This window comes from Rhinolophus hipposideros, assembly GCF_964194185.1.
Source record: "Rhinolophus hipposideros genome assembly, chromosome: 21".
In the NCBI taxonomy this organism is placed as follows: Eukaryota; Metazoa; Chordata; class Mammalia; order Chiroptera; family Rhinolophidae; genus Rhinolophus; species Rhinolophus hipposideros.
In genome coordinates, this window is record NC_138067.1 from 21,858,785 (window position 1) to 21,882,495 (window position 23,711).

The window sequence follows — 23,711 nt, forward strand, 5'->3', positions numbered from 1 at the left end:
CTTATGACAGTCACTTTTTCCAGGAGAATAGAAAATGAATAGTCTTTTTAAAGACTTTTTAAAAATAAGTTCATTGGGCACTGCCGCGGGCAGCCTCCAGAGCCCGCGGGCCAACGAGGAGGGGGCCTAGCGGGGCCGGAAGCACGGAATGGGAACCAAGATGGCGGACCTCGAGTCCCCTCTGAAGCTCTTAGGCGTTCCTCCGCCGCCTGGTGGGGTGACCGGAGGCCGCTGCTCCGAAATCTCCACCGAACTCATTCGCTCCCTGACGGAGCTGCAGGAGCTGGAGGCTGTGTACGAACGACTCTGCGGCGAAGAGGTGGGATGGCTGAACCTCTTTTTCCGGGAGCATCCACGGGCAGTGGGCGTAGCAGCCGTCAGTCGGGAAATCCGGGCTGGGGGAAGCCCTGTCCTTGCCAAGAAAAATAAGCATCTACTCGAGGAGGAGTGTGGTTAAGTGTAGCTCTTGGGACTTGTCATCTCCATTCACACTGATGCCCCCAAGTTTTCCCTCTTATCTGGGCGATCAGCCCCACCCCCTTTTGACTTCCTTGGCTCTTGTGGCTCCGCGGGAGTCAAGTTAGGTTGAGCGTCTACGCCAACTCGCTTGGTTCTCTAAACAAGTACAAAGGCTCTCCTCTTACATTGGCTTAGCAATTTAAACGTTATGAAACGCTTCCACCCCGTTATCTCATGTAAGCGGGCAGTCTGCAAATAAAGCTGAAGCGTTTACCACTTCCTCTTACAGGGAATGCCTTCGGGGTGTAGTTTTAGTGTTTCGGTTAAATGCAGAGCTTTGTAGAAGCTTGACGTGTAAAGACACAGGCCCCACTGTCCAATCTTGGACAGGTAACTTCATCTTTTGTACCCCTGACACTGTCAGATGAGGAGTGGACTAGATTCTCGGGAGGATACCTTTCAGCTCATAACATTTTATCTCCTTTCTGCCTCCTTCACTTTTCCGTGGCAATCTGATGCTGTCAATACATTTTGAATGTCGGTTGGGTTCCTTGCCGGTCAGAAGAACGAAATCTAAGCCCTGAGCTGAAAGTTTTGTATCTGTTCCCTAAAACCAAGCATTTAAATAAGGTTGAGCACAGAAGGCAGTTTCAGCCTGGGGAAGGGGAAATCATTGACATCGTTGAATATTTTCAAATATTAACTTTAACCAACTCTAGCAATTTCTGATACGTTTTTCAGTAAGATGTGCTTTATGAAATTCAGTACTCTTTCTTTTCCAAGTCAAGTTGTTGTTTGAATCTTAGTTGTGGAGGGCACAGCTCAGCTCCAGGTCCAGTTGCCATTTTTCTAGTTGCAGGGGGCACAGCCCACCATCCCTTGTGGGAATCAAACCGGCAACCTTGTGGTTGAGAGGACGCACTCCAACCAACTGAGCCATTTGGGAGCTCAGTGGCAGCTCAGGTGCCATGTTCAATCTTAGTTGCAGGGGGCGAAGCCCGGGAGGAATTGAACTGGCAACCTTGTGGTTGAGAGCCCACTGGCCCATGTGGGAATCGAACCGGCAGCCTTCGGAGTTAGGAGCACGGAGCTCTAACTGCCTGAGTCACCATGCTGGCCCCTGAAATTCAGTACTCTTGACTTAACATACCTAAGTTTGCATTCATTGAGTCAGTTGATACTTTGGGGAAAATTAAGTCGATCTTACAGATAGAACAATATTAGTTCTGTATTTGCATCTGACGACTGTCAAGGTGAAGTTTTCCTCTGGATCTTTATGGACTATTTTGAGATAAATGTATAGCTACTATTAATGAATGTTATTTGAACCATAAGCCACATACTATGTTAAGCACTTGATGTTTGTTGTCTTGTTTGACTCACACAACAGTCCTGTATTACTATCCATATTTTACAGATGAAGAAATTCAAGCGTAAGAAATTTACGTTAATTGAGGTAATGCAGTAAGTGGCTCCATTGAGATAGATACACTATAAAGAGACTTTTTATAACTGCCACTTTGGAAGTTTCATTTGTTTAACCATTATATTTTAAGTGCACTTCTGTATTAGGCATTGTGCTAATGATATGGAGTAAAGGTTTGTTTCTTCTCTTTGTGGTGTTCATCTGCTCGATGAAGACATACATAAGGAAACAATGCAATGTGATAAGTGCAAAATTAAGTATTGTTTGTTAATGTCTTAGTGGAAAGAAAGAAGACATTTGAAATGGGATTCACCCCTCAGCCAAGTGGTTGGGTTAGATAACTCTTCTGACCATTCTGATGATAGGATGTTTCTCTGTTTCAGAAAGTGGTGGAAAGAGAGTTGGATGCTCTTTTGGAACAGCAAAACACTATTGAAAGTAAAATGGTCAGTCTCCACCGAATGGGGTGAGTCTGTTCATCTCAGCAAAAGCTATTGTAAATTCCAACAGCGTCCACTGGATAAGTTATTATTTTCTCTAACTTACTGTGATAAAATGCCAGTTGAGTTTGAAACAAGGTAGAGGTGCGTTACCTCGTGGTAAGGTATAGTTAAGTGGTTTTCGGAGTGTTCTGGACTACTTGGAAACTTGTTGGAAATGCAAATTCTAGGGCCCCACCCCAAACCTGCTGAATCAGAAACAGGGAATGGGAATTCAGGAATCTGTATTTTAATAACACACCAAGTAGTTCCGGTGCGTGGCTCAAGTTTGAGAACTACTGTTTTTATAGATTTTGTGTATTTGCTAGTCATAAAAATTGCTCTTTGATCTCATTCTCTCAGATTATCGATTAGTGCATTTTATGCTCACTTAGCAATTGAAAGAATCTGTTCTCTAATTCTTTGACAGTACCTATTTAGGGGTGTCTTTAGTAGTTATAGAAATTACTTTTTATTAAGTATAGGCCTGAGTTTACAGTAAAACACTCTTGAAAAAAAAACCTGTTAATAGGGTGAACCAAGCTAAGAATTGTGGGGAGATAGCAAAAGAATTATAAGACAGTCTCCATCTGCAAAAAAAAAAATTTTCCATCCCTTACTCCTACCCCTATGGATATATGTGTGCTGACAATGTGTATCTCTAGTCCCAACTTGCAGTTGATTGAAGGAGATGCAAAGCAGCTAGCTGGAATGATCACCTTTACCTGCAACCTAGCTGAGAATGTGTCCAGTAAAGTCCGTCAGCTTGATCTAGCCAAGGTAATCCCATTATGGTGTTGATGTTTGAGTCACTAGAGGGCAGTAGAAAAAGCCACCATATTAGAAATTAGAGTAGCACCATCTAATAGAAATCTAACGCAAGATTCCAAAACCAGACAAAGATATCACAAGAAAACAAAACTCCAGGCCAAGAGCTCTTATGAATATAGACATAAAAGTTTTCAACAACACTAGCAAACTGAATCCAGCAACATATAAAAAGACTATACTATGAATAAATGGGATTTATCCCAGGAATGCAAGATTGGTTTCACATCTGAAAAATAAATTACTATGATAAACCATATCAGTAGAATAAAGGACAAAAAACACATGATTATCTCATAGACTCAAAAAAAAACATTTGACAAAATTTAACACCCTTTATAAAGACACTCAACAAACTTGGAATAGAAAGGAACTTCCTCAAACTGATAAAGGGCATCTATGAAAAATCCATAGCTAACATACTTATTGGTGAAAAGACTGGTTGCTTTCCCCTGAGATCAGACCAAAACAAAGATGTCAGCTCTTGCCACTTCAACATTGTGCTTGAGATTCTAACCAGGGCAATTAGGAAAGAAAATGAAATAAAAATCAGTCAGATTGGAAAAGAAGGCATTTAATACCAACCAACCACATATGTAATTTAAAATTTTTTGGTAGCCATTTTTAAAAAATAAGGTGAAAATAATTTTTGAAATATGTTGTTGAACTCATTATATCCAAGATACAATTTAAACATGTAATTACTATAAAATGGTATTGAGATATTGTATCTTCTTTGTTTTTGTACTAAATCTTTGAAATCCAGTGTGTGTTTTACACATAAACAACTTAATTTGGACTAGCCACATTTCAAGTTCTCAGTAGCCATAGGTGGCTAGTGGCAACTATACTGAACAAAGTAGCACAGAGTCGAGGCTCTTGAACAAGTCAGTCCCAACCTTGGTTTGTCTTGTGAAAAATCATAACTTTTCCCAATCTATTTGTTCAAATTCTGCAAAATAACCACAAAACACTAAGCCACACAGCCACCAATGCACATATTGAAGGATTTTTTAAACGTTCTTGCTCATTCTAAAAGAAAAATACTTTCCCCATATTTCAATTACTTTATAACTTGGTTTACAATGTCACACTTCCAAAATGTCAAATACATTCTGATGCTGTTATAAATTTTACAATATAAGCCAAATACAAATATGGATTATCCTTGTTCTTGCTTCCATGAAAATGAATGACCTGGGCACGTAAATAAAATTGCTTGATACCTACCTGTCAATGGTATTAATCATCATCAAAACAGTTTTGTGAGAGGTAGTGACACTGTTTTTGAGTTCACTAGTGAGAGCTGAAAAGGACCTATGGTTAACCAGATTCAGTCCCTGAATCTCCCTACCTTCTGAAGAGATGTTTGTGAAAGAATAGGACATGATTTCTGAGCACCAAGTGTTTTTGCAGAACCGCCTCTATCAAGCCATTCAGAGAGCCGACGACATCTTGGACCTGAAGTTCTGTATGGATGGAGTTCAGACAGCCTTGAGGAATGAAGATTATGAGCAGGCCGCAGCCCACATTCATCGCTACTTGTGCCTAGACAAGTCAGTCATTGAGCTCAGCCGACAGGGCAAAGAAGGTCAGCATCCCAAACTGTTGATTTCTAGTTTAGTTACAAGCATCCAGAATCTGAACTAGGCACACTCAACCAGGAAAAGGGATCTGTTATTAGGAATATCCTTGTCTGGCAATAGATCCTATATAGGTCCTAGAGCATCCTGGGCCAGTGTTGTTATTTCCATTTTATAGAAAAGGAAACAGTCTAGATTTGCTGTTCTCTGGCCAGTGGGTTCTTTCCACCTGACTATATTGCCTACTTCAAAACTTAAATTCTTAGCCCGGTATTCTGGGCCTTCCATGATCTCAACTCACCCTTTCTAGCCTTATTTCTTTCTAGCCTTATTTCTTTCTAGCCTTATTTCATGCTATTCACTCATGCATTATTCGTTGTGCAAATTAGCTCATCTATTTGCCAGGGAATATACAGTTGACCATTAAACAACATGGGGGTTGGGGCGCTGATCTCCTGCACAGCATGTAACTGTGGTACTGTTTAAAATACTCTGCAAATAACTCTTTTTATCTTTCAGTTTCTATTTCTTTGTTCATTTCATCCCCTTTGCCTGGAATGTATGTTCTTCCTATTCAAGTATCAGAATCCTGCCCATCTTTGAGAGCTGGGATGTCACATTCTCTAGGAAGTCTTTTCTGATTACTTGAACCACAGATGAGACTTGTGGGCACTTTTATTATGACACTTATACACTGAATTTTATTATAGTTATTTGTGCACAGAGCTTAGCTCTTTCCCTTGATTATAACTTCTGTGACAGCAATGATCACAGCTGATTGATCTTTTAATCATCCATATTGCTAGTACAGTATCTCGCACACAGTAAATACATATCTTAATACATATCTTTTGAATGAAAAGTGGTATATGGACTAAGTGGCATAAATCTGACATTAATTTTCACTTTTTCCCCTTTGCACAGGGAGCATGATTGATGCCAACCTGAAATTGCTGCAGGAAGCTGAACAGCGTCTCAAAGCCATTGTAACCGAGAAGTTTGCTGTGGCCACTAATGAAGAGGATCTACCCCAAGTAGAGCGTTTCTTCAAGATCTTCCCACTGCTGGGTTTGCATGAGGAGGGATTAAGCAAATTCTCAGAATACCTTTGCAAACAGGTATGGCCCCTGAATTCTCAGCAAGATAATGGTGTGGTTTTCTGCCTGCAGGTTAGAGCACTGCATAGATGCAATGTCTGGATACTTTCTCGCTTCTGGATTTGACTCCCCTTTTCTGTTCTTGCTGTAGCCTGGCAGGACTGAATACATGCATTCAGTCATCATTTATCTATTTATTGCCAGTCTACTGTGTACCAGGCTTGGCCTAGACATGTGCTGATACACGTTTATTTTCAACAGGCCAAGTGAAAGTATAGGAAAAACTAAAATGCAAATTCTCTGACAAGTTGACTTACCCTGTTCAAACTGTCAGTCAGGAACTGGCTTCTTTTAAGAGCTTTCAATGTCGTTGCTGAGTAGTTCTAAGACGTTATAACTAGGTAGGTAGGGGCCCGGGGGGGGGGGGACAATCAGGTGGCATCCTGCAGCAGAGGGGCCCAGTGGGGCCGGGGTTATGGGACTGGGGTCTTTCCATGGAAGCTGAACCAGGTGCTGGGCGAGAAGAACACGGCGGCTGACCCCAGATGCAGGTTTTTACCTTGTCTTGGGAGGTGGATGTCTTCAACCAGGGAGGAGCCTGTGAAGTGGGGAAATGGCACCTTGCAAGGAAAAGGAAAAGAAGGAAGAACAGGTCATCAGCCTCGGACCTCAGGTGACTGAAGGAGAAAATGTATTTGGTGTCTGCACATCTTTGCATCCTTCAGTGACACTTTTGTCCATGTCACCGATGGCTCTGGCAAGGAAACCACCTGCCATGTAACTAGTAGGATGGAGGTAAAGGATGACTGAGATGAGTCCGGTCCATATGCTGCCATGTTGACTGCTGAGGATGTGGCCCAGAGGTGCAAGGAACTGGGCATCGCTGCCCTCCACATCAAACTCCAGGCCACAGGAGGAAATAGGACCAAGACCCTGGGACCAGGGGTCCAGTCGGCTCTTAGAGCCCTTGCCCACTCAGGAATGAAGATCAGATGGATTGAGGATGTCACCCCACAGCCCCTCCCACAGCACCCACAGGAAGGAGGATTGCCATCTCTGAACAGGACTCTTCAAATTATTGTTTTCTGTTAATAAATTACTTTTGTGTGCACTTAAAAAAAAAAGACTTCATAATCAGGTTTGAGTCTCAAAATAAGCCACAATGAGAAGAAGCAGACAAGGTCACTTAAGGTTAAATCTTGAAAAAGAAACAGGCTCTAGTTAAAGTCTCAGCCCTCTTCCCCCACCTCAAATAAAGAGAAGCAAATCCTAGCGGGGATGTGTGCAGAAAGTTGTTTTTTAACTATATGTCAGAGTGCATCCCGCCCCCCCACCCCACGAATTCTCTATAATGGAACACTATTCTGCCATTAAGAAAAATGAGAGTTTCATGTGTGCTGACATATTTCATTCTCGAACGTGGTTTAAGTTAAACAACAGTATGCTACCGTTCCTGTTTGAGAGACATGGCAGCAAACATGTCTGCTTGTATAGGCACAGGATATTTTTAGAAGGGTTAACAGTGATCACTCTGAAGAGGGGGATTAGGAGATAAAGAGACATGAGTAAGAGGAAGAACCGCTTTTCACCACTTCTTTGTTCCTTTTGAACATTTGAGACTTTGTGTTTTACCCACTCTAAAAAATTAATTTAAAATAATATTCAACTGTTTTATGGTACTTTTTTTTAATCAGTTCTTTGTCTTTTGGGACCTCGAAATGGCTTCTACTTTAATTAAATCCCTTGAAAGTCCCTTCAGCGGTGCCCAGATGCCTTGTCCTTCTCAATAAGACACCGCTAATGCTAACTTTGAATTACACTTTGAGACTATTATTGAAATTGGGGATTCTCCCTGGGCTAATGGCAGTACATATTTTCAAAGAAAAGAAAAACATTTATAACTCTAAATAGGACAAGAGCTACCACTGCATTCAAGTTCCTTGTCCTGCCTGCAGCTCACACAACCCAGAGCCCTCAGGAGATTCCTCTGTGCTGCCTAGGCTTTCAAACATCAAGGGAAACATGGGCAAAAGAAAGCCAATGGGAAATCTTTCTAGAAAACTGAGGCCGGCCTTTGGTCTGAGAAATGTATCGGGATTTTCTTTTTCTTTTTTTTTTTTTTTTTTTTAGGTGGCCAGTAAAGCTGAGGAGAATCTGCTGTTGGTACTAGAGACAGACATGAGCGATCGAAGAGCTGCAGTCATCTTTGCAGATACACTCACTCTCCTGTTTGAAGGCAAGCCTCTTTACTCTAGGGAGACTGGAGGCATTATCCTACCTAACACCTGCATCCTAGTTTGTTTTCTCTCTCGACTAGCCTGGTGCCTTTCGTTTAATCCTCTAGTTTACTGTATACTGATGTTTTGGAGAATTAACTTCTCAATTCAGTATCTGATTAGCAAAGATTAGTTTGATCCTCCCTAACCCTTAAGACCAAACTCTAAGAGTAACTTTAACCTTAAAATAAATTGCTGGAAGAGAGTAATGCTGATTTTTAAAGATGCTCCTCTAGAAATTATCAATATAACTTATGAAATGCTGGTATGTCAAACACTGTGCATATTAAACAGACAAATTTGCTTAGCAACTTCCAGCACTGACGAGAACCATTTGTACTCATTTTGGGAGGTGAAACAGCCAAAAAGGGTTGAGTTAGGCCTTGGGTCAGTCCCGGATGGAAGAAAGGAATTTATTTTGTGGGAAGAATATTTGGAATCCAACCCTCTCATTTTCTCCCTTCTAGGTATAGCCCGCATTGTGGAAACCCACCAGCCAATAGTGGAGACCTATTATGGTCTAGGGAGACTTTATACCCTCATAAAATATCTGCAGGTGGAATGTGACAGACAGGTGGAGAAAATAGTAGACAAGTTCATCAAGCAGAGGAACTACCACCAGCAGGTGAGCAGGGGAAGCTACAAGTAGTTTGGAAGCAGCATTAGCCAGGGACACTGACGAATGAACTGGGGAAATAAAAAGAAAAAAGATGAAGACAGGAGAAAAATAAATGCCAGCTATAGATTGGCCTGCATCTTGCCCCATCATCAGCTTACTTTGGACTTGAGGTGTTGTCACGATGATGATGGTCTCAGTGCAAGATTGAGAAGTAACTGGCCAGGGCTTCCTGAAAGGAGCACAGTAGAAATGTTCAACTAGTTTTCTATCACAGGATGTGCAACTGTGCCTTCTGGTGACATAATGAGAATTTTATTTGTGAAGATCCTGTTAAGTGTTGAGTTATATGTCTCACATTTCTTAGTTCCTTAAGTGCTAAAGGTAACGTTTGCTTTTTTTAGAACTTTATTTCTCCATTCTTTTGAGTAGAAAAAGTAAGAACGGGACGTAGAAATAGAATAACCCTATGGTAACTCTAGGGGACTACACAGGAGTCCCTTGGAAGACCATGAGCAACCCTTTTTGGTTGTTTCCCCTCCCAATAATGGAGGTGAGCATTAGCACATAAATCAAAAGTGAGTCTAGCTCGTCATCCTGAAAACCTACTTTTGGCTGCCTGTTAAGCAAACTAAACCTAAACATTCATGTGTGCCAGAAATGTGGAGTGATCAGCAAGAGACAGATAGAAAGAGGGTGGGGCCGAGCATTCTTACTTCTGTGGTGTATTGCAGTTCCGGCACGTCCAGAACAACTTGATGAGAAATTCTGCAACAGAAAAAATAGAACCAAGGTAATCCTCTTTTCTTCAGCCCATAGGAGTTTGAATTGGCAATATGTATCATTCTAATATTACTTTGTTACAATGTGGTCTATATTTTAAAAACATTTTTATCTATAACTCTTTTTTTTTCTAATGGAATATAACGTGTGGTTTATAAAGAATGATTACCAATACTTTTAAAGCTGCCAAAGTGACTTTCCTCCTCTCCCTCCCCCAAAGGTGAAATCCCAAAATTTTAAGCTTTTACTTTGCGCTTGTTAAAAGAAAACCCAAACATTATAAAAATGTATTCATTCAATCAGCAAATTTTTACTGAGTACATATTACATGTCAGGCACTGGTCCTTGGCACTGGGAATGTAGCAGCAAGCAAAGTGAGCAGAACAGACCTAATTCTTTCTTTGTGACATCTCTGGTTTATAAAGTAGATGATACTATCTAACACATGCATAGGATTTACTATATGCCAGACATTGTTCTAAGCACTTAACAAATATTAAATGATTTCATCCAGGCTTTTTCAGCCTCTGTGCTATTGGCATTGTGGCGGGATAATTCTTTGTTATGGAGGACATCCTGTGCACTGTAGGATGTTGAGCAGCATCCCTGGTCTCTGCCCACTAGGTGCTGGTATCTCCCTCCAGTTGTGACAACCAAAAGTGTCTCCAGACACTGCCAGATGTCCCCTGGGCGATAAAGTCACTCTCAGTGGAGAATCACTGATTCAATCCATAAACAGTTTTTGCAGATGAGGAAACTGAAGCCTAGAGAGATTAGATGACTTGCCCAAGGTCACACAGCTAGAAAGGGGCAGAGCCAAGAAAAGAATCCAAGCCGTCTGACTCTAGAGTTCATGCTGTTAACTGCTATGATATACAGAATGTAGGGTACAGAAGAACATGTAATAGAGGGATATAGCATAAGCTAATGAAGTTCAAGGGAAAATTTCTGAGGAAATAACCATAGATTTGAGACCTTAAGAGTAAAAATAAGAGGTGAAGGGTGTTCCAGGTCAAGTGGGAAAAGCATGTGCTAAGGCCCTGTTTGTTTGAACAACAGAGAAAAGGCCAGCGTAGTTGAAGTGCAAAGAGTTGGGGAGAGCCTGATATGAATCTGAACAGGTTGTTATAGTCAGGCCCTTCCACATCTTATATCCTAAAATCTATGGAAATCTTGATTATGATATGACCAGATTTATGTTTTGAAAAGATCTCTTGGACTTCACTGTGGAAAATTAGTTAATTTGTCTATATAAACTGAAATAGGGGTTCGACTTCATTTTTTTAATGTGGATATCAGTTATCCTAGCACAATTTCTTGAAAAGACTATTCTTTTCCTATTCAGTTGTCTTAGTACTCTTCATAGAAATCAGTTGACCATAAATGTGAAGATTTCTGGACTCTCAGTTAATCGATAGGTCTATCTTTATACCAGTACCACACTGTTTTGATTGCTGTAGTAAGTTTTAAAATTGGAATCTATGAGTCCTCCAACTTTTTTTTTGATTGTTTTGGCTATTCATCTGGATAGATGAATGGGTGTAGGACAGTTTAATGGTGTATCCCAAAAATCCCACCGCAGCTAAATAAGAGGTTGGGGAAGTGTGTTTTCTTTCACATAAAGCATCAATAATTTTTACTCAGACTGCTAACAAAAACACACCTCCCAGTCTCTTATTTGGCCCTGGAAGGATTGTAGGGGGTGAATGATTCAGATAAAACATGTAAATGAAGTATTTGGTTGACTGCTGTCTCTGATTATAATTGGGTCAGCAGAACCAGGATGACCATCTGACGGAGACCTTCCAGATCCAGTGGAGAGGGGGAGTTTGGGATTGTACCTCTTACATCTGAGGGAATCCATTGTCCTCCTGCTTATTTCTTCTGCTCCATGTGTCTCAGGGAACTGGACCCCATCTTGACTGAGGTCACCCTGATGAATGCCCGCAGTGAGTTGTACTTACGCTTCCTCAGGAAGAGGATCAGCTCTGATTTTGAGGTGGGGGACTCTATGGCCTCAGAAGAAGTAAAGCAAGGTAAAAGGAGTTTCCCATATCCACTAGCAGGGCTGGGCTGTAGTTGGCACTGTTAGTTCATAGTAAAGCGACAGAACTCTTAATAAGGAAATAACGGGGGCTTATTAGCATCTAGGGGTCTATGGTCAAATTGACTCCCAGGGGGAAATCTAGACTTAACCGAATTTGAGGATTGGACGGAGGCTTTGAGGCCATCTAATCATTTTACAGACGAGTAAGGCTAATGGCCTAAAATGATTTAATTGTTTTCCTCTGCTCTTTTTGGCATACCATGCTTCATTACCACCTCTAGATTAGGGACTGGTGTTTGAGTAGGTTATATGTGCACATGATGGATGGATAGATGGATGGATGGAAAGATAGAGAGGGAATGAAAGAGAGAGGGAGAGGGAAAAGAAGGGAGGGGGAGAGAAAGAGGAAATATACATAACTTCCAGGGAACTTTACAGAGTGATGGGAATATTCTAAGCTGAATTGTAGCAATTATTGCAAAACTATAAAGTTACTAAAGAAATCGAATTGTATATGTACAATGGGCAAATTTTATGGTCCATAAATTACACTTCAATATTAGTGAGAAAAGAATATATAGTATAAAGAAAGAGTACCCAGAAAGAGTATATAGTGTAAAGAAAGGCTTTCACCCCCTCTCTCAGTCTCCAAGTTCTTTCAGTCACAATTTTTGAAGGGATAAATACATTGGAATAAGTACCACAGTCCTATTTCATTTACAAACTTACTCCCCAAGTTTTTAAGGGGACCATTTAATTCCTGCTGAGCAAGTATTGCAGAATTCTCTGAACTGGAGACTGAAGACCAATCCAGCATCAGTGTCATTCTGCATGGCTTGTGCCAATAATACACGGCAGGGGAGTTGGTTATAGGGCCCAAGTGGCATTCCTTTGAGTTGGTATTTAAAGGAGGATGTATGTTTATTTGGAGTTTGATGCTCGTTGCTATTAATAACTGTTACTGTCCAATACAGTAGCCACCAGCCACATGTAACTATTTAAATGTAATAAAAAGTAAATTAATTAAATAAAATTAAAAATTCAGTTCCTCATCCACATTAGCCACATTTTAATTGCTCAGTAATAGCTGTTAGACAACATTAGACAACACAAATATAAAACACTTCCATCATCACAGAGAATTCTGTTGGACAGCACTGGTTTAGAGAAAGAAATGTATTATACCTAATACATTTCAATCTTTGCTCTGGAAACTTACATCTTTTGAGTCATTCTAAGGAAATAATGGAAAAGAAGTAAAAAGTTCTTTGTACTATAATCTCCAATTACTGTGATCTCCAGTTACCTCTAATAATGGCAAAACATTTGGAAAGAACCCAGGTGTACAAAAATAGGAGAGTAGTTTTAAAAAATATAGACTGCCTGCCAGATAAAATGTCATACAGACATTAAAAAGAAATGAGCTAAAAAGAAAAAAAAGAGGCTATGTGGAAACACTGGAAATATTGATGATATTTTTTAAAGCACGATACAAAATTGTATCTATACTGTGATTATAACCATGTAAATTATGCACAGATTTGAAATAAACACTAGAAAGAAACCTGAAAAAATGAAACAGGTTGTTCTGTTTCCCTTGAGGCAGAAAAGTGAGTATTCTTTCTTGGCTGTCCCCTAGAGCACCAGAAGTGTCTCGACAAACTCCTCAATAACTGCCTATTGAGCTGCACCATGCAGGAGCTGATTGGCTTATACATTACCATGGAGGAGTATTTCATGAGGGAAACTGTCAATAAGGTAGGACAAAGCACACTTCCCTTGGAAATGGGCTTCCTGTCCAAGAAACAGGCTGAAGGAAATGGCCGAGACATGTCATGTTGGTCCTGCTTTGCGAATACCCTTGCATGCAGACTGAGTGGTACCACGTTGTATGGTTAGTTGCTACACTTTGGAGTTGTCATGTTCTTTATAGACATAGCTGGGACTTCTTTCCCAAGGGTCAAAAAAGAACACCTCAGCTCCTCAGGGAGTCTTGCTTGTTCCCTGCCTCCTGGAGGTATGTGGGTGAGGAGTCTCGGGGAAGAAGTTCCTCTCCTGATGTCTTACATCCCAGGTAACAGGTGTCCTCAAGGCAAAGACCCTCTATACTTACTTTTCTAATATAGTGATTGGTAGGAAAGTGATCTATTTGAACAAGGAGGATCCATACCAAGCTGTGACCAAAATAAGCCATGTGGGGGAAAATATGGACAAGGTATAGAAAAGGAAGCAGAGGCAGGGCTTGTTCCAGAGCCATCTCAAATATGCAGAACTGGGGCCCTCACTGGGTGCTTTGCCTTTTGGGTAGGCTGTGGCTATGGACACCTGTGAGAAGGGCCAGTTGACATCCAGCATGGTGGATGATGTCTTCTACATTGTTAAGAAGTGCATTGGGCGGGCCCTGTCCAGCTCCAGCATTGACTGTCTCTGTGCCATGATCAACCTCGCCACTACAGAGCTGGAGTCTGACTTCAGGTATGGTTGTCTCCCTTTCTCCTTTTTAGGAGGCAGAAAGGTCCTAATTGTGATTGATTCCTGAGGCCCATTTGTTTCTTCCTTTTTGTCCTTGATACTAGGTTCAGTTCTATACAGGATATAAGCTCTTATCCATAGCACAACATCCTTGGCTCCAGGCAGCTGTATGTACCACAGCCAGGTATCTTATGGGCCAAGTCTCTATTATCTGGACTGGATTAGAGGGATCATTGGCCCTCAGACCTAGGAAAGAAAACAAGCAGTTCAGATGAAGGCAGTAGTTGTAATACGAACAATCATAGTTACCATCGCTACAGGCCAGGCACTATGCTGATATCCTGCTCTTACTCAGTCCTAATAACAACCCTGTGATGTAGGAAATATTAGCTCTGGTTTGTGGATAAGGAAATTCCATCCCTTGTCAAAGATCCCACACCTCGTAAGTGGTGGGTATGGAATACAGTCCCAAACTGACATCTCAAAACCCATTCTCTCAACTCTTACGCAGCACTGCCTTTCACTAAGCAGCACTGCTGTTTGTTGAAGTTCAGTGGTGGTAACCAAAAGCATCAGAGGAGGTAGAGAACTAGCCAGTCTCCTCTGTGTGTTCTTGTCACAGCAGTACCCTTGAGGGGGTGTTGGCCCTTGTACCCTAGCTGCACAAGGTCCCCTCCAGTGGCCTCAAGGATTGGTGATTCCCCCAAAAGAGCAACTTGTGCTGCGGGTCAGGGTAGTGGGCCCTCTGGTCCCGCTGTCCTGAAAGCCAGGCTGAGCACGGAGTCCCCATCAATCCCTGTATGCCGTTCTGCCCCCAGGGACGTCCTGTGTAACAAGCTGCGGATGGGCTTCCCAGCCACCACCTTTCAGGACATCCAGCGGGGGGTGACAAGTGCCGTGAACATCATGCACAGCAGCCTTCAGCAGGGCAAATTTGACACAAAAGGCATTGAGAGCACTGACGAGGCCAAGCTGTCCTTCCTGGTACGTAGCCCCACCAGCTGGGAGCTGGGTGGGTTTATCTCAAGGGATTAAACTATGATCTCTAAGCCACAGTATATAATCAGCCATAAACTGGAGACTTTTTCTCCAGTGTCTATGTAGAAGGAAAGCTCCTTTAAGGAAAGCTCCTCCTCGGAGGTTCTGAAACCATTGCTTCCCCAGGGACCTACTTCTGAGGAGCCTGAGCCAGGACATGCACTGTTCCCTGCCTGGCGGTCTGGGCGTCTCAGCTCCCCCCAGTACTTATTCCCAAGAGCACGACCCAGCTGCTCAGGGGCTCCACTGAGGATCAGCCTTGGCTTGCATCTGCCACGGAACCAACTGGAATATCCGCAGACTGCTCCTCTGAGGACAGTCCCCCAGCATGGGTGGGTGCTCATCCTTCCAACCTGCCAGGACTGCTTTTCTAACACACTTCTTAGGGTTTCCACTTCCTCAGAAAGGTTACCTGATCAAAGCCCTTAGGTACCCAGAATGACAGATGTGGTGAAGCTGTGAGTCTCCCCAGCTGTGGGACAGCTGGCGAAGGAGAAGCACGCAAGGATGAAAGGATTTATACAAGGGAATGGGCAGTTTGTCATGAGCCAGAAAGGACAGTGATGAGTCCTGAGCTCGCAGTCAGGCCTCTGGCACTTGCTGTCGGCATGAGTGGGAACAGCACTGTCAGAGGTCACTCGGTTCCACACTTACATCGACCAGACTCAGTCTTGGCTCCTGAGGATCAGAGGCTGCAGGAAACGTCCAGCAGCAGAGCTCTCAACAGGCCACAGATGGGGTCTCTGAACACCCTGGCGTTGGGTGCAAAAAACATGTACATGTATTTTTTTCTGGAAGCGGTGTCCTTTGCTTTTCAGATTCTTAACTCCCAAAGAGCGCAGAGCTGTCACTTTCTGAGACAGAAACCTAAACATGCTAATATCTACCTTGTCCCTGTGCAGGGGAACCCACAGTAACGAGTTCTCAGACAGATCTAGCCTGGAGGCTGTTAGGCAGCCCTACGCTCATCTTGTCATTGGAAGTATTTTCCCTGGGCATGGTTTCTGTTGATCTGGGATGTCATGGTTGTTGCCAAAAAGGATCAAAAGGATGAGCTCCCGGTAACTGTTGCCTCTGAGTATGGAACCTTTGGAGAACTTTGCTAGAATGTCCGGCAACCATGAGCATAGACAGACTTAAATTTTTCATTTTGTTTACATTCTATTTTATTTTGTACCCAACTTATTTCATGCTTTCATTTCTCTGCTCAGAAACAACTCCTTGTTACTACCTACCACAGCAAAGCTAGACATCTTTTCCTCGTGGTTTGTTGAGGCCTTCCGACTCTACATACTCTAGTCCTGTGTTCCACCATTTGGATCCACAAGTCCCCATTAGGCTGACCACTGTCCATTCGTGCATTTGCCGCTCCCATTCAGGCAGTTTCATTGTTTGAGGCCCCAGAAGATAAGGCCAATAAGAAAGGTAATACTAAATGCTTGGTGACAGGTTTCTAGTTTTTCTGATGCCAAGTACTTATAATGTCATTACTCCCATCATAGGGCCTATTTCCTATGTTACCTAGATTCGTTGGTCTGTCAAGGTGAATTGCCCAAAGGTGCCGGCCTGTCACTGACCAGGAGCTGGGATAAGCCCAGTGAGTCCTTGCTTACAAGGGCTGTCAATACAAGGAAACTTTGAAATCAATACCATTTAAACCCAAATCCCTTTTCCCCTCATGACAGATAATTCTTGGTGCCCTTAAATGCCTGGAAACACTTATGTCGTGGTCTTCATTCTTGAGCTGTCATGATAGTGCAGTTTTTTTCCCTGGAAGCTTGTGATGCTGTGGCATGCTCATGAAAGGCGCTAAGTCATCCATCCACAGTGGAAGCGGCCTTAGCACTGTCAGTAGCATGACCTTTTAGTATTGGCCGTAGGACACCGATGAGAGAAGCATTCTCAGGAAGGCAAGAGGGACATCCTAATCTCAATACCTGGGATTCTGGGATTCTTCTTTTACCCTGAAATCCCGAAGCCCCTGACTCACCTCTTGAAAAGTGGTTCCTCCTTACCTCACCCCTGCCTCCTGGTCATGCCATCAGCACACCAGTTCGGGGGCTGTGTGATCCTTTCAAACTCCAGCTCCTCCCCCCCCCCAGCCTCTAGGTTAGTATTCCCACACCACAGCTGTGTACCTGTGGCGTTCACCTGCTTTAAATAAGCCTCAGTGCCACCCCGTTGTCCACAGGACAGCATAGCACCCAAGCCCCAGTCTGACTTCACCCGCCTCTGCAGGTCTACCCCTTGTATGTCCCTGCACTTGTCTGCACTGGCTGCTGATCCCCAGATACATTTTGCGGTTTTCTGCCACGCTGCATTTGCTTATGCTATTTCTTTTCCATAACATTCACTCATTCAATAAATACTGACAAACTTCTATATATCAGGCACTGTTCTAGGTTCTAGAGCTGTACTGCTTAATATGTAGCTACTAGCCACAAGTGGCTATTTAAATTGAAATGTTAAAATCCAGTTCCTGAGTTGCACTAGCCATATTTCAGGTGCGCAATAGCCACGCACGGCTAGAGTTCAGATTTAGAATATTGCCATCATGAAGAAAGTTCTGTTGGAGAGTGTTCTACAAGAGACACAACTTTGAAGAAGAAAGACTAGATCCCTGCCTTCATGGAATTGTCATTCTAGTGGGAGAGGCAAGCAAGAAAACAAATAATACCTACGTACCATTAAGAAAATGTCAAACAGGACAGTGGGCTAGAGAGAGACTAGGGGAATGGAAAAATGTACTCAACCTCTTTGCCTGTCAGAGTTATGTTCCAGCCTTTTAAGTTCAGTTCACTTAGCAACTCTCTGCCATGGAACTTTCCTTGAATACCTCAGACCAAAACGTTTTTTCATTCCTCTCAATGGCCATCACTTAATTATCACTTTTGTCACATACTGCTTTTTATGAGTGTTATTTCTGCACCTCACTTAAAAGTCAATTGAGTTATAAGAGAAGGAGCCCGTGGCCTACTACAGTGGGGAGGCCCGAATTCTAATCCTGGCTCCAGCTCTGGCCTGCCACTTTGAGTTTCTGTCCCTTTACCATGCTTTGTTTTTTTTCATGGTGTTTATCGTTACCTGATATTATATAATACATACATTTATTATCTGACTTCTCTTCTGGAATGTGAACTCTATGAGAGGATGAATTGTGTCTGTTTTGTTAACTGCTTTCTCCCTGGTACCTAGAACAGTGCCTGGCACGTAGCAGGCACTGGGTGAATATTTGCTGAATCCATTCCTGACTGACCTTGGTGAATCACTTCACCCTCTGAGAAATTTCATTCCCACCTATGAGCAGCTGGCTTAATAATACTTGTTTTGCCGAGGATATTTGGCAGAGCAGGGAGATAATGGATGAGAAAATGCCTCTGGGTGGCAGGCGCTGGGGAAGGACTTCTTTAATGAATGTCAGCCTTTGCATGACCTGAACTTGGAGGTTTGAAGCCCTAGGACTTCTCCCAGAACTTTGTGCCTACACATGGACAAAATGACCTGAAACCTTGGGTCACTACTTCTGAGGTCAGGCTGGCTTTGCTGCCTTGTGTCAGGCACAGGACAAAAGGCAAACCTGGTTCACTATTCTGCACAGTCCGAGACCTGAGCTCCTTGCCTGGTGACAGTGCGGTGGGCCTTAGCCCTCATCTGAGCCTCAGGAGCACAACAGTCAGACAGGTGGTGCTGGACAGAGTACACAGCACTGAGCAGGAAGTCACGTTCTTCTTTCCTCATCTCCCAGGTGACTCTGAACAACGTGGAAATCTGCAGTGAAAACATCTCTACTCTGAAGAAGACGCTGGAGGTACAGGGGAAATTGCCTCTCAACTGTCAGCCGCTGCTGTCCCCCTCCCCAGGCCTCAGTTTGAGAGGGAGCCCTGTATACTCATGCTGGTGGGGACTGTGGCATTCCCTGGCATTGAGCCAGCTCTCTTTCAGAGCACTTGAAGGGATTGACTAGTGAAGCAAGAGGTATCTGGTCCAAGGCATCTCTGGACCAGAGTGAAGAGCTCTAGCTCAAGACTTAGAAGATAAGAATTCGAATTAGATTGTCTAGTACATACTTAGCATGTGACCTTAGGTAAGTCCCTTAACTCTCAAAGCCTTAGTTCTCTCATCTATTAAACCCTACTTTGGGTTTGTTGGGTGGCGTAATTTAAAAAAAAGAAAGTTGAAAGCATTATAAAAATGATAAAGCCCTCATAAATGTAAGACATTAAAATGAGATAGGGTCACCAAACCCTGTACAAAGCCAGTTGCTGTTACCATTTTTAGAGGAAGGCTGCATAGTATACTGAAATTGTTTGGACTTGGAAGTCAGATATCCCTGCGTTCAAATCTCCACTTGACCACTGACCAGTTGTGTGGCCTGAGGCAAGTTCTATACCTCCCTGAACCTCAGTTTCCTCATTTGTAAAACAGTAAGAATGGTATCTGCCCCATAGGGCGGTTGTGAGAATTGAACAAGATAGTATAAAGCACCTGGTACATGAGAGAGGCATGCAATGGTAGTTAATCATTGTATTAACACTTACTAGTAACAGCATGGAGCGATCACTTTTTTAAATGTTTAAAAATGAGGAGCCCAACTCTTTCCCACTCCCAAACTCTGCCTCTGAGAAAGGAGGCGGCCACGGTCCTGCCTCCCTAGTGGGCACTTACGCCAAGGAGGCTGCTTTGCTGCAGAGGCACAGGGCTCAACGTGCAGGCTGGTGGTGTCAGCTTTAGGGCTGGGCAGACGGAGGGGCCTGGGGAGCAGCACACAGGGAAGAGGGCCCAGCAGCTGACGGGGTTCCTGGGGGTGGGGAGCTCCGAGAGAGCAGTAAAGGTAGGAGTTGACAGTAGTACTATAAACTGGACTAGATTAGGAATTTAACCCCAAAAGGCCTTAGAATAGAGTAAGAGTGATACCCCCAAAGTATACCAATAGCATAGTGTCTGTCGCATTGTATGTATTCAACAAGGTGACTGTCATCATTGTTTTCAAGGCATGGCATCTTCAATTCTATTCCTGACTTCATTCTTAACATTAGCCTATTGGATTTTGAAGTAAAATTTTGGGAAATGTTAGGAATTCAGAACTGAGCTGCTAGAATTAGCTAAAGGAAAGAAAAGAGGGATAGCAAAGAGCTAAAAATAATCCCCATAAATCCTGCCCGCTTTAGATTTGCATTTCACGTGTGTTCTTCCTCAGCCCATCAGCAACCATCTGACATAGGCAGGTCATGTCCATTTTACAGATGAGGTTAAATGGTTAAAGATAGTAAAGATTGGAGCTGCTGTAGGAACAGAGGACCTCTGCCTGCTAGATTAGTCCCTTTGCAACTCGCCCACACTGCTACTCCTGCTATAGCCAAAACAGCACCGATTTTCTAAGGAGGCTCCCAGAAATGTGAGCAGCAGGCAACCCAAACATGGTGAGCTTCAAGCAGCTCCCCCTGTGGAGTTCCCTTTCTCTACACCTGGGCTGTAGTGTGGGGATTAGGATCAGGTGCTCTAGAGCCAGAATACCCAGCTTGAATCCCCGCTCACACTTACTGCTGTGTGTCTCTACATAAGTTATTAATTTCTTTGTGCCCCCAGTTTCCTCATCTGTACAATGGGGATAATAATAGTACCTACCTCAGAAGATAGATACTTCGATAAAAAGAAAATACTTAAAACAAGGCCTGGCACACGGTAAGCACTTAAATCTTAGCTGTGATCATGACAATCTCCGTTGGGCTGCCAGGCCACAATATTTAAAAAGCAGAAACTATAACAATAGCTACTCTCCTTAGCGCCGCTGCATGCCAGGCATTGGGCCGAGCACTTGGTTCATCATCTCACCCAACTCTCACACCTACCAGGGGAGCAGAGATTTGTGTTCCCATTTCATAGACAGGGAAATTGAAGTTCAGAAACTAAATCATTTGACAAGGTCACTCAGGATTTGAACCGAGGAATGTCTGACTCTAAAGGTATCAAAAAATGCCTGGCGTTTGTGTTTCTTATTCACATGCCGACACTGGTACCCCCAGCTTACAAAGAGGAAATGGGAGCCAAGTGGCTAGCCATCAGGATAGACTCCAGGTTCTCTGAAACCTACCCAGGGCTCTTGCCTAGGATCAGCCTTAGCTGCTCCCGGAAAAGGCTAGAGTAGGAGAAATGCTGCTCTCCTTACTCTCCCATGGTCCATGCTCAGAAGCCTGAAAACTGGGTGTTCTCCCCTAGAGTGACTGCACCAAGCTGTTCAGCCAAGGCTTTGGAGGGGAGCAAGCCCAGGCCAAGTTTGACAGCTGTCTTTCTGACTTGGCTGCAGTGTCCAACAAATTCCGAGACCTCTTGCAGGTAAGCCCCAGGTTCAATGGCTGAATCCTGTGCCTGTGTGTTGCTCTGAGAAGATTGTTATTGGTTTGTCTTGGGCTCCGTGTGTAAAGAAACAGGGAGGAGGGGTGAGGGAGTAGCATAGCATGCAAGCCCCTGAAGTGCTACAAGTTCCTTGAGACGAAAGGCCCCATTAGTTTTGCAGCAGTCAGTTGTCACGTTGACAAGCTGGCCTTCTCGTCCTCGAGAATCTCCACTTGGTCCCCACAGTGCCAAGAGCCCTCAGAAAGGTGCTCCAAGGAAATGGAACCACGTGGTTACTCAGCCCTGTTACTTGGCCTTAGCCATGGGTACTGCCTAGTACCGGGCACTCAGAAATCTCTTTGGACAGTTTACACACCAACCTCAAGACCTTATCTTTGGCCTGGACCTGACTGCACAGACCTAGAAAGGAACCGGTTGTTCCTGGCTTCTTTTATTGGCATTATCTGTTACACTTCAGACAGGGCCAGCAAATAGCCTCAGAGCTGGAAGAATGCCCTCTCAGTCGAGGGATGGATGGAGTGGGAGAAAGAGCAGGCATTGGCGGATGTGCCTTTTGGGTCTGATGCGTCTCTGCCTTGTCCTTCACAGGAAGGGCTGACAGAGCTGAACAACACAGCAGTCAAGCCGCAGGTGCAGCCTTGGATCAACAACTTTCTCTCTGTCTCCCACAACATTGAGGAGGTCAGCCTGACCCAGCCATCAAGCCCAGGATTAACCTCCTTGTTCCCCCAGCCCCCAGCGGAAAGGCAGTGGAGCCACCTGAAGACTAGACCATACGCGCTTCTCAGGCGCACTACCCTCACTCTTAAAGCCTGGCTTCCTCCCAGGAAACGGGTTGTTCCTGCAGTCACAGGGCTCAGAACGTCTAAAGGGAGATGCCTTGTTCTGACGCGTCCTCCTTTATTGAGGCTCTTTTTGCCACACCTGTCATAGACTAAGCCTTTTTTTCCCCCTAACTTAAGGATTCTATTCCTGTAGAACACGAAATGCAAGCGGGAATAAAACGCCAGGAGCTTTACCGTATTTTTTGAGCCACTGCTACAGCAGCCCAGGGCTGTTTGCAGTGGAAAGTGAGGCAGAGGCAGGAGCAGAAGCACTGGCCGCCGGGGTATCCACGCTGGTTTTAAGGGGGAGGAGTCAGAAGCTACAGGGGGAAAAGGAGCTTTCCTCCTGTTTTCTTAGAGGGGTGGTAGTGGGATGGGGGTGCGTGGTACTTCTTGAGGCCCCCAGTGACCCTAACCATGACCTTGCTTCAACAGGAAGAGTTCAATGACTATGAGGCGAATGACCCCTGGGTACAACAGCTTATCCTGAACCTGGAGCAGCAAATGGCGGAGTTCAAGGTGAGCAGGCTCTCTAGGGACCAGCTCATGGAAACCCACCTCCACCCAAACCCGCAGCCTGCCGCTCCTCATCACACTCTGGTGGGATCCCTGAAAGCCCTTCCAAGTCCCAGCCTGTAGTAACACTCCCCAATGGCCTCATGTAACTGTCCCTGCCCCCCGAAGACTCCACCACTGATGTCAGCCTCTGTGTGCAGGCCGCCCTATCTCCAGTCATCTATGACAGTCTGACCAGCCTCATGACCAGCTTTGTCGCAGTCGAGTTGGAGAGAGTGGTGTTGAAATCCACCTTCAACCGGGTAAGGTGAAGGGAGCACGGGTCCCCAGCTCTGCTCTTTCTCCTCGGAGAAGACAAGTCCTGCCAACCCAGGGCTTGTATCCCCTCTGTCTGTTACCCCCAGGCCCAGTCCTGCCCTGGCTTCTGCAGCCTTGGAGCTGACTGGAGCCTCAGGGTACCACCTGAAGCCCACGTGGCCTTGCAGCGCAACACTGAAGAGAATTGGGGGCCAGCTGCTTGGCCAGAGGCCGGACAATGAACAGTGACTGGGCTTGTGTTCCCTGCAGCTGGGTGGTCTGCAGTTTGACAAGGAGCTGAGGTCACTCATTGCCTACCTTACCACGGTGACCACCTGGACCATCCGAGACAAGTTTGCCCGGCTCTCCCAGATGGCTACGATCCTCAATCTGGAGCGGGTATGTGGGGTTCCCTCAGCCTAGCCAGAGAAAGGTGTCTGGGAAGAGGCAGAGACAAAATGTGGATCCATGCCGCTGCTTCAAAACCGTGTCCCCGCCAGCAGCCCGAGCCTGCAGGCACCTTCTCCTTTCCGGGCACTGCTGCTCTACCTGGTGGAGCCCAAGGCCGTCCCTCAGGACAGCCCCCTCCTTGCTGACTTGTCTCCTCTTTCCACAG

General features: G+C 44.3%; 2 protein-coding genes across 2 annotated transcripts in view; one reads left to right on the forward strand and one right to left on the reverse strand.

Annotated features, from left to right (window-relative positions):
• The window catches only part of SF3B3 (splicing factor 3b subunit 3), a 40,988-nt gene extending 40,464 nt beyond the window's left edge, over positions 1-524 (reverse strand). The window contains exon 1 of the mRNA XM_081031933.1: positions 1-524. The gene's annotated coding sequence lies outside the window, so the exon portion shown is untranslated.
• The window catches only part of COG4 (component of oligomeric golgi complex 4), a 24,438-nt gene continuing 866 nt past the window's right edge, over positions 140-23,711 (forward strand). The window contains exons 1-18 of the mRNA XM_081031938.1: positions 140-319; positions 2,269-2,351; positions 3,030-3,144; positions 4,609-4,783; positions 5,700-5,893; positions 8,003-8,108; positions 8,616-8,773; positions 9,499-9,557; positions 11,450-11,583; positions 13,234-13,352; positions 13,903-14,069; positions 14,885-15,050; positions 18,850-18,912; positions 21,321-21,437; positions 22,047-22,139; positions 22,718-22,801; positions 22,999-23,100; positions 23,366-23,494. Coding sequence (XP_080888064.1) covers positions 149-319; positions 2,269-2,351; positions 3,030-3,144; positions 4,609-4,783; positions 5,700-5,893; positions 8,003-8,108; positions 8,616-8,773; positions 9,499-9,557; positions 11,450-11,583; positions 13,234-13,352; positions 13,903-14,069; positions 14,885-15,050; positions 18,850-18,912; positions 21,321-21,437; positions 22,047-22,139; positions 22,718-22,801; positions 22,999-23,100; positions 23,366-23,494 — 2,235 coding nt within the window. The 5' untranslated portion in view covers positions 140-148. The remainder of the gene's footprint in view (positions 320-2,268; positions 2,352-3,029; positions 3,145-4,608; positions 4,784-5,699; positions 5,894-8,002; positions 8,109-8,615; positions 8,774-9,498; positions 9,558-11,449; positions 11,584-13,233; positions 13,353-13,902; positions 14,070-14,884; positions 15,051-18,849; positions 18,913-21,320; positions 21,438-22,046; positions 22,140-22,717; positions 22,802-22,998; positions 23,101-23,365; positions 23,495-23,711) is intronic.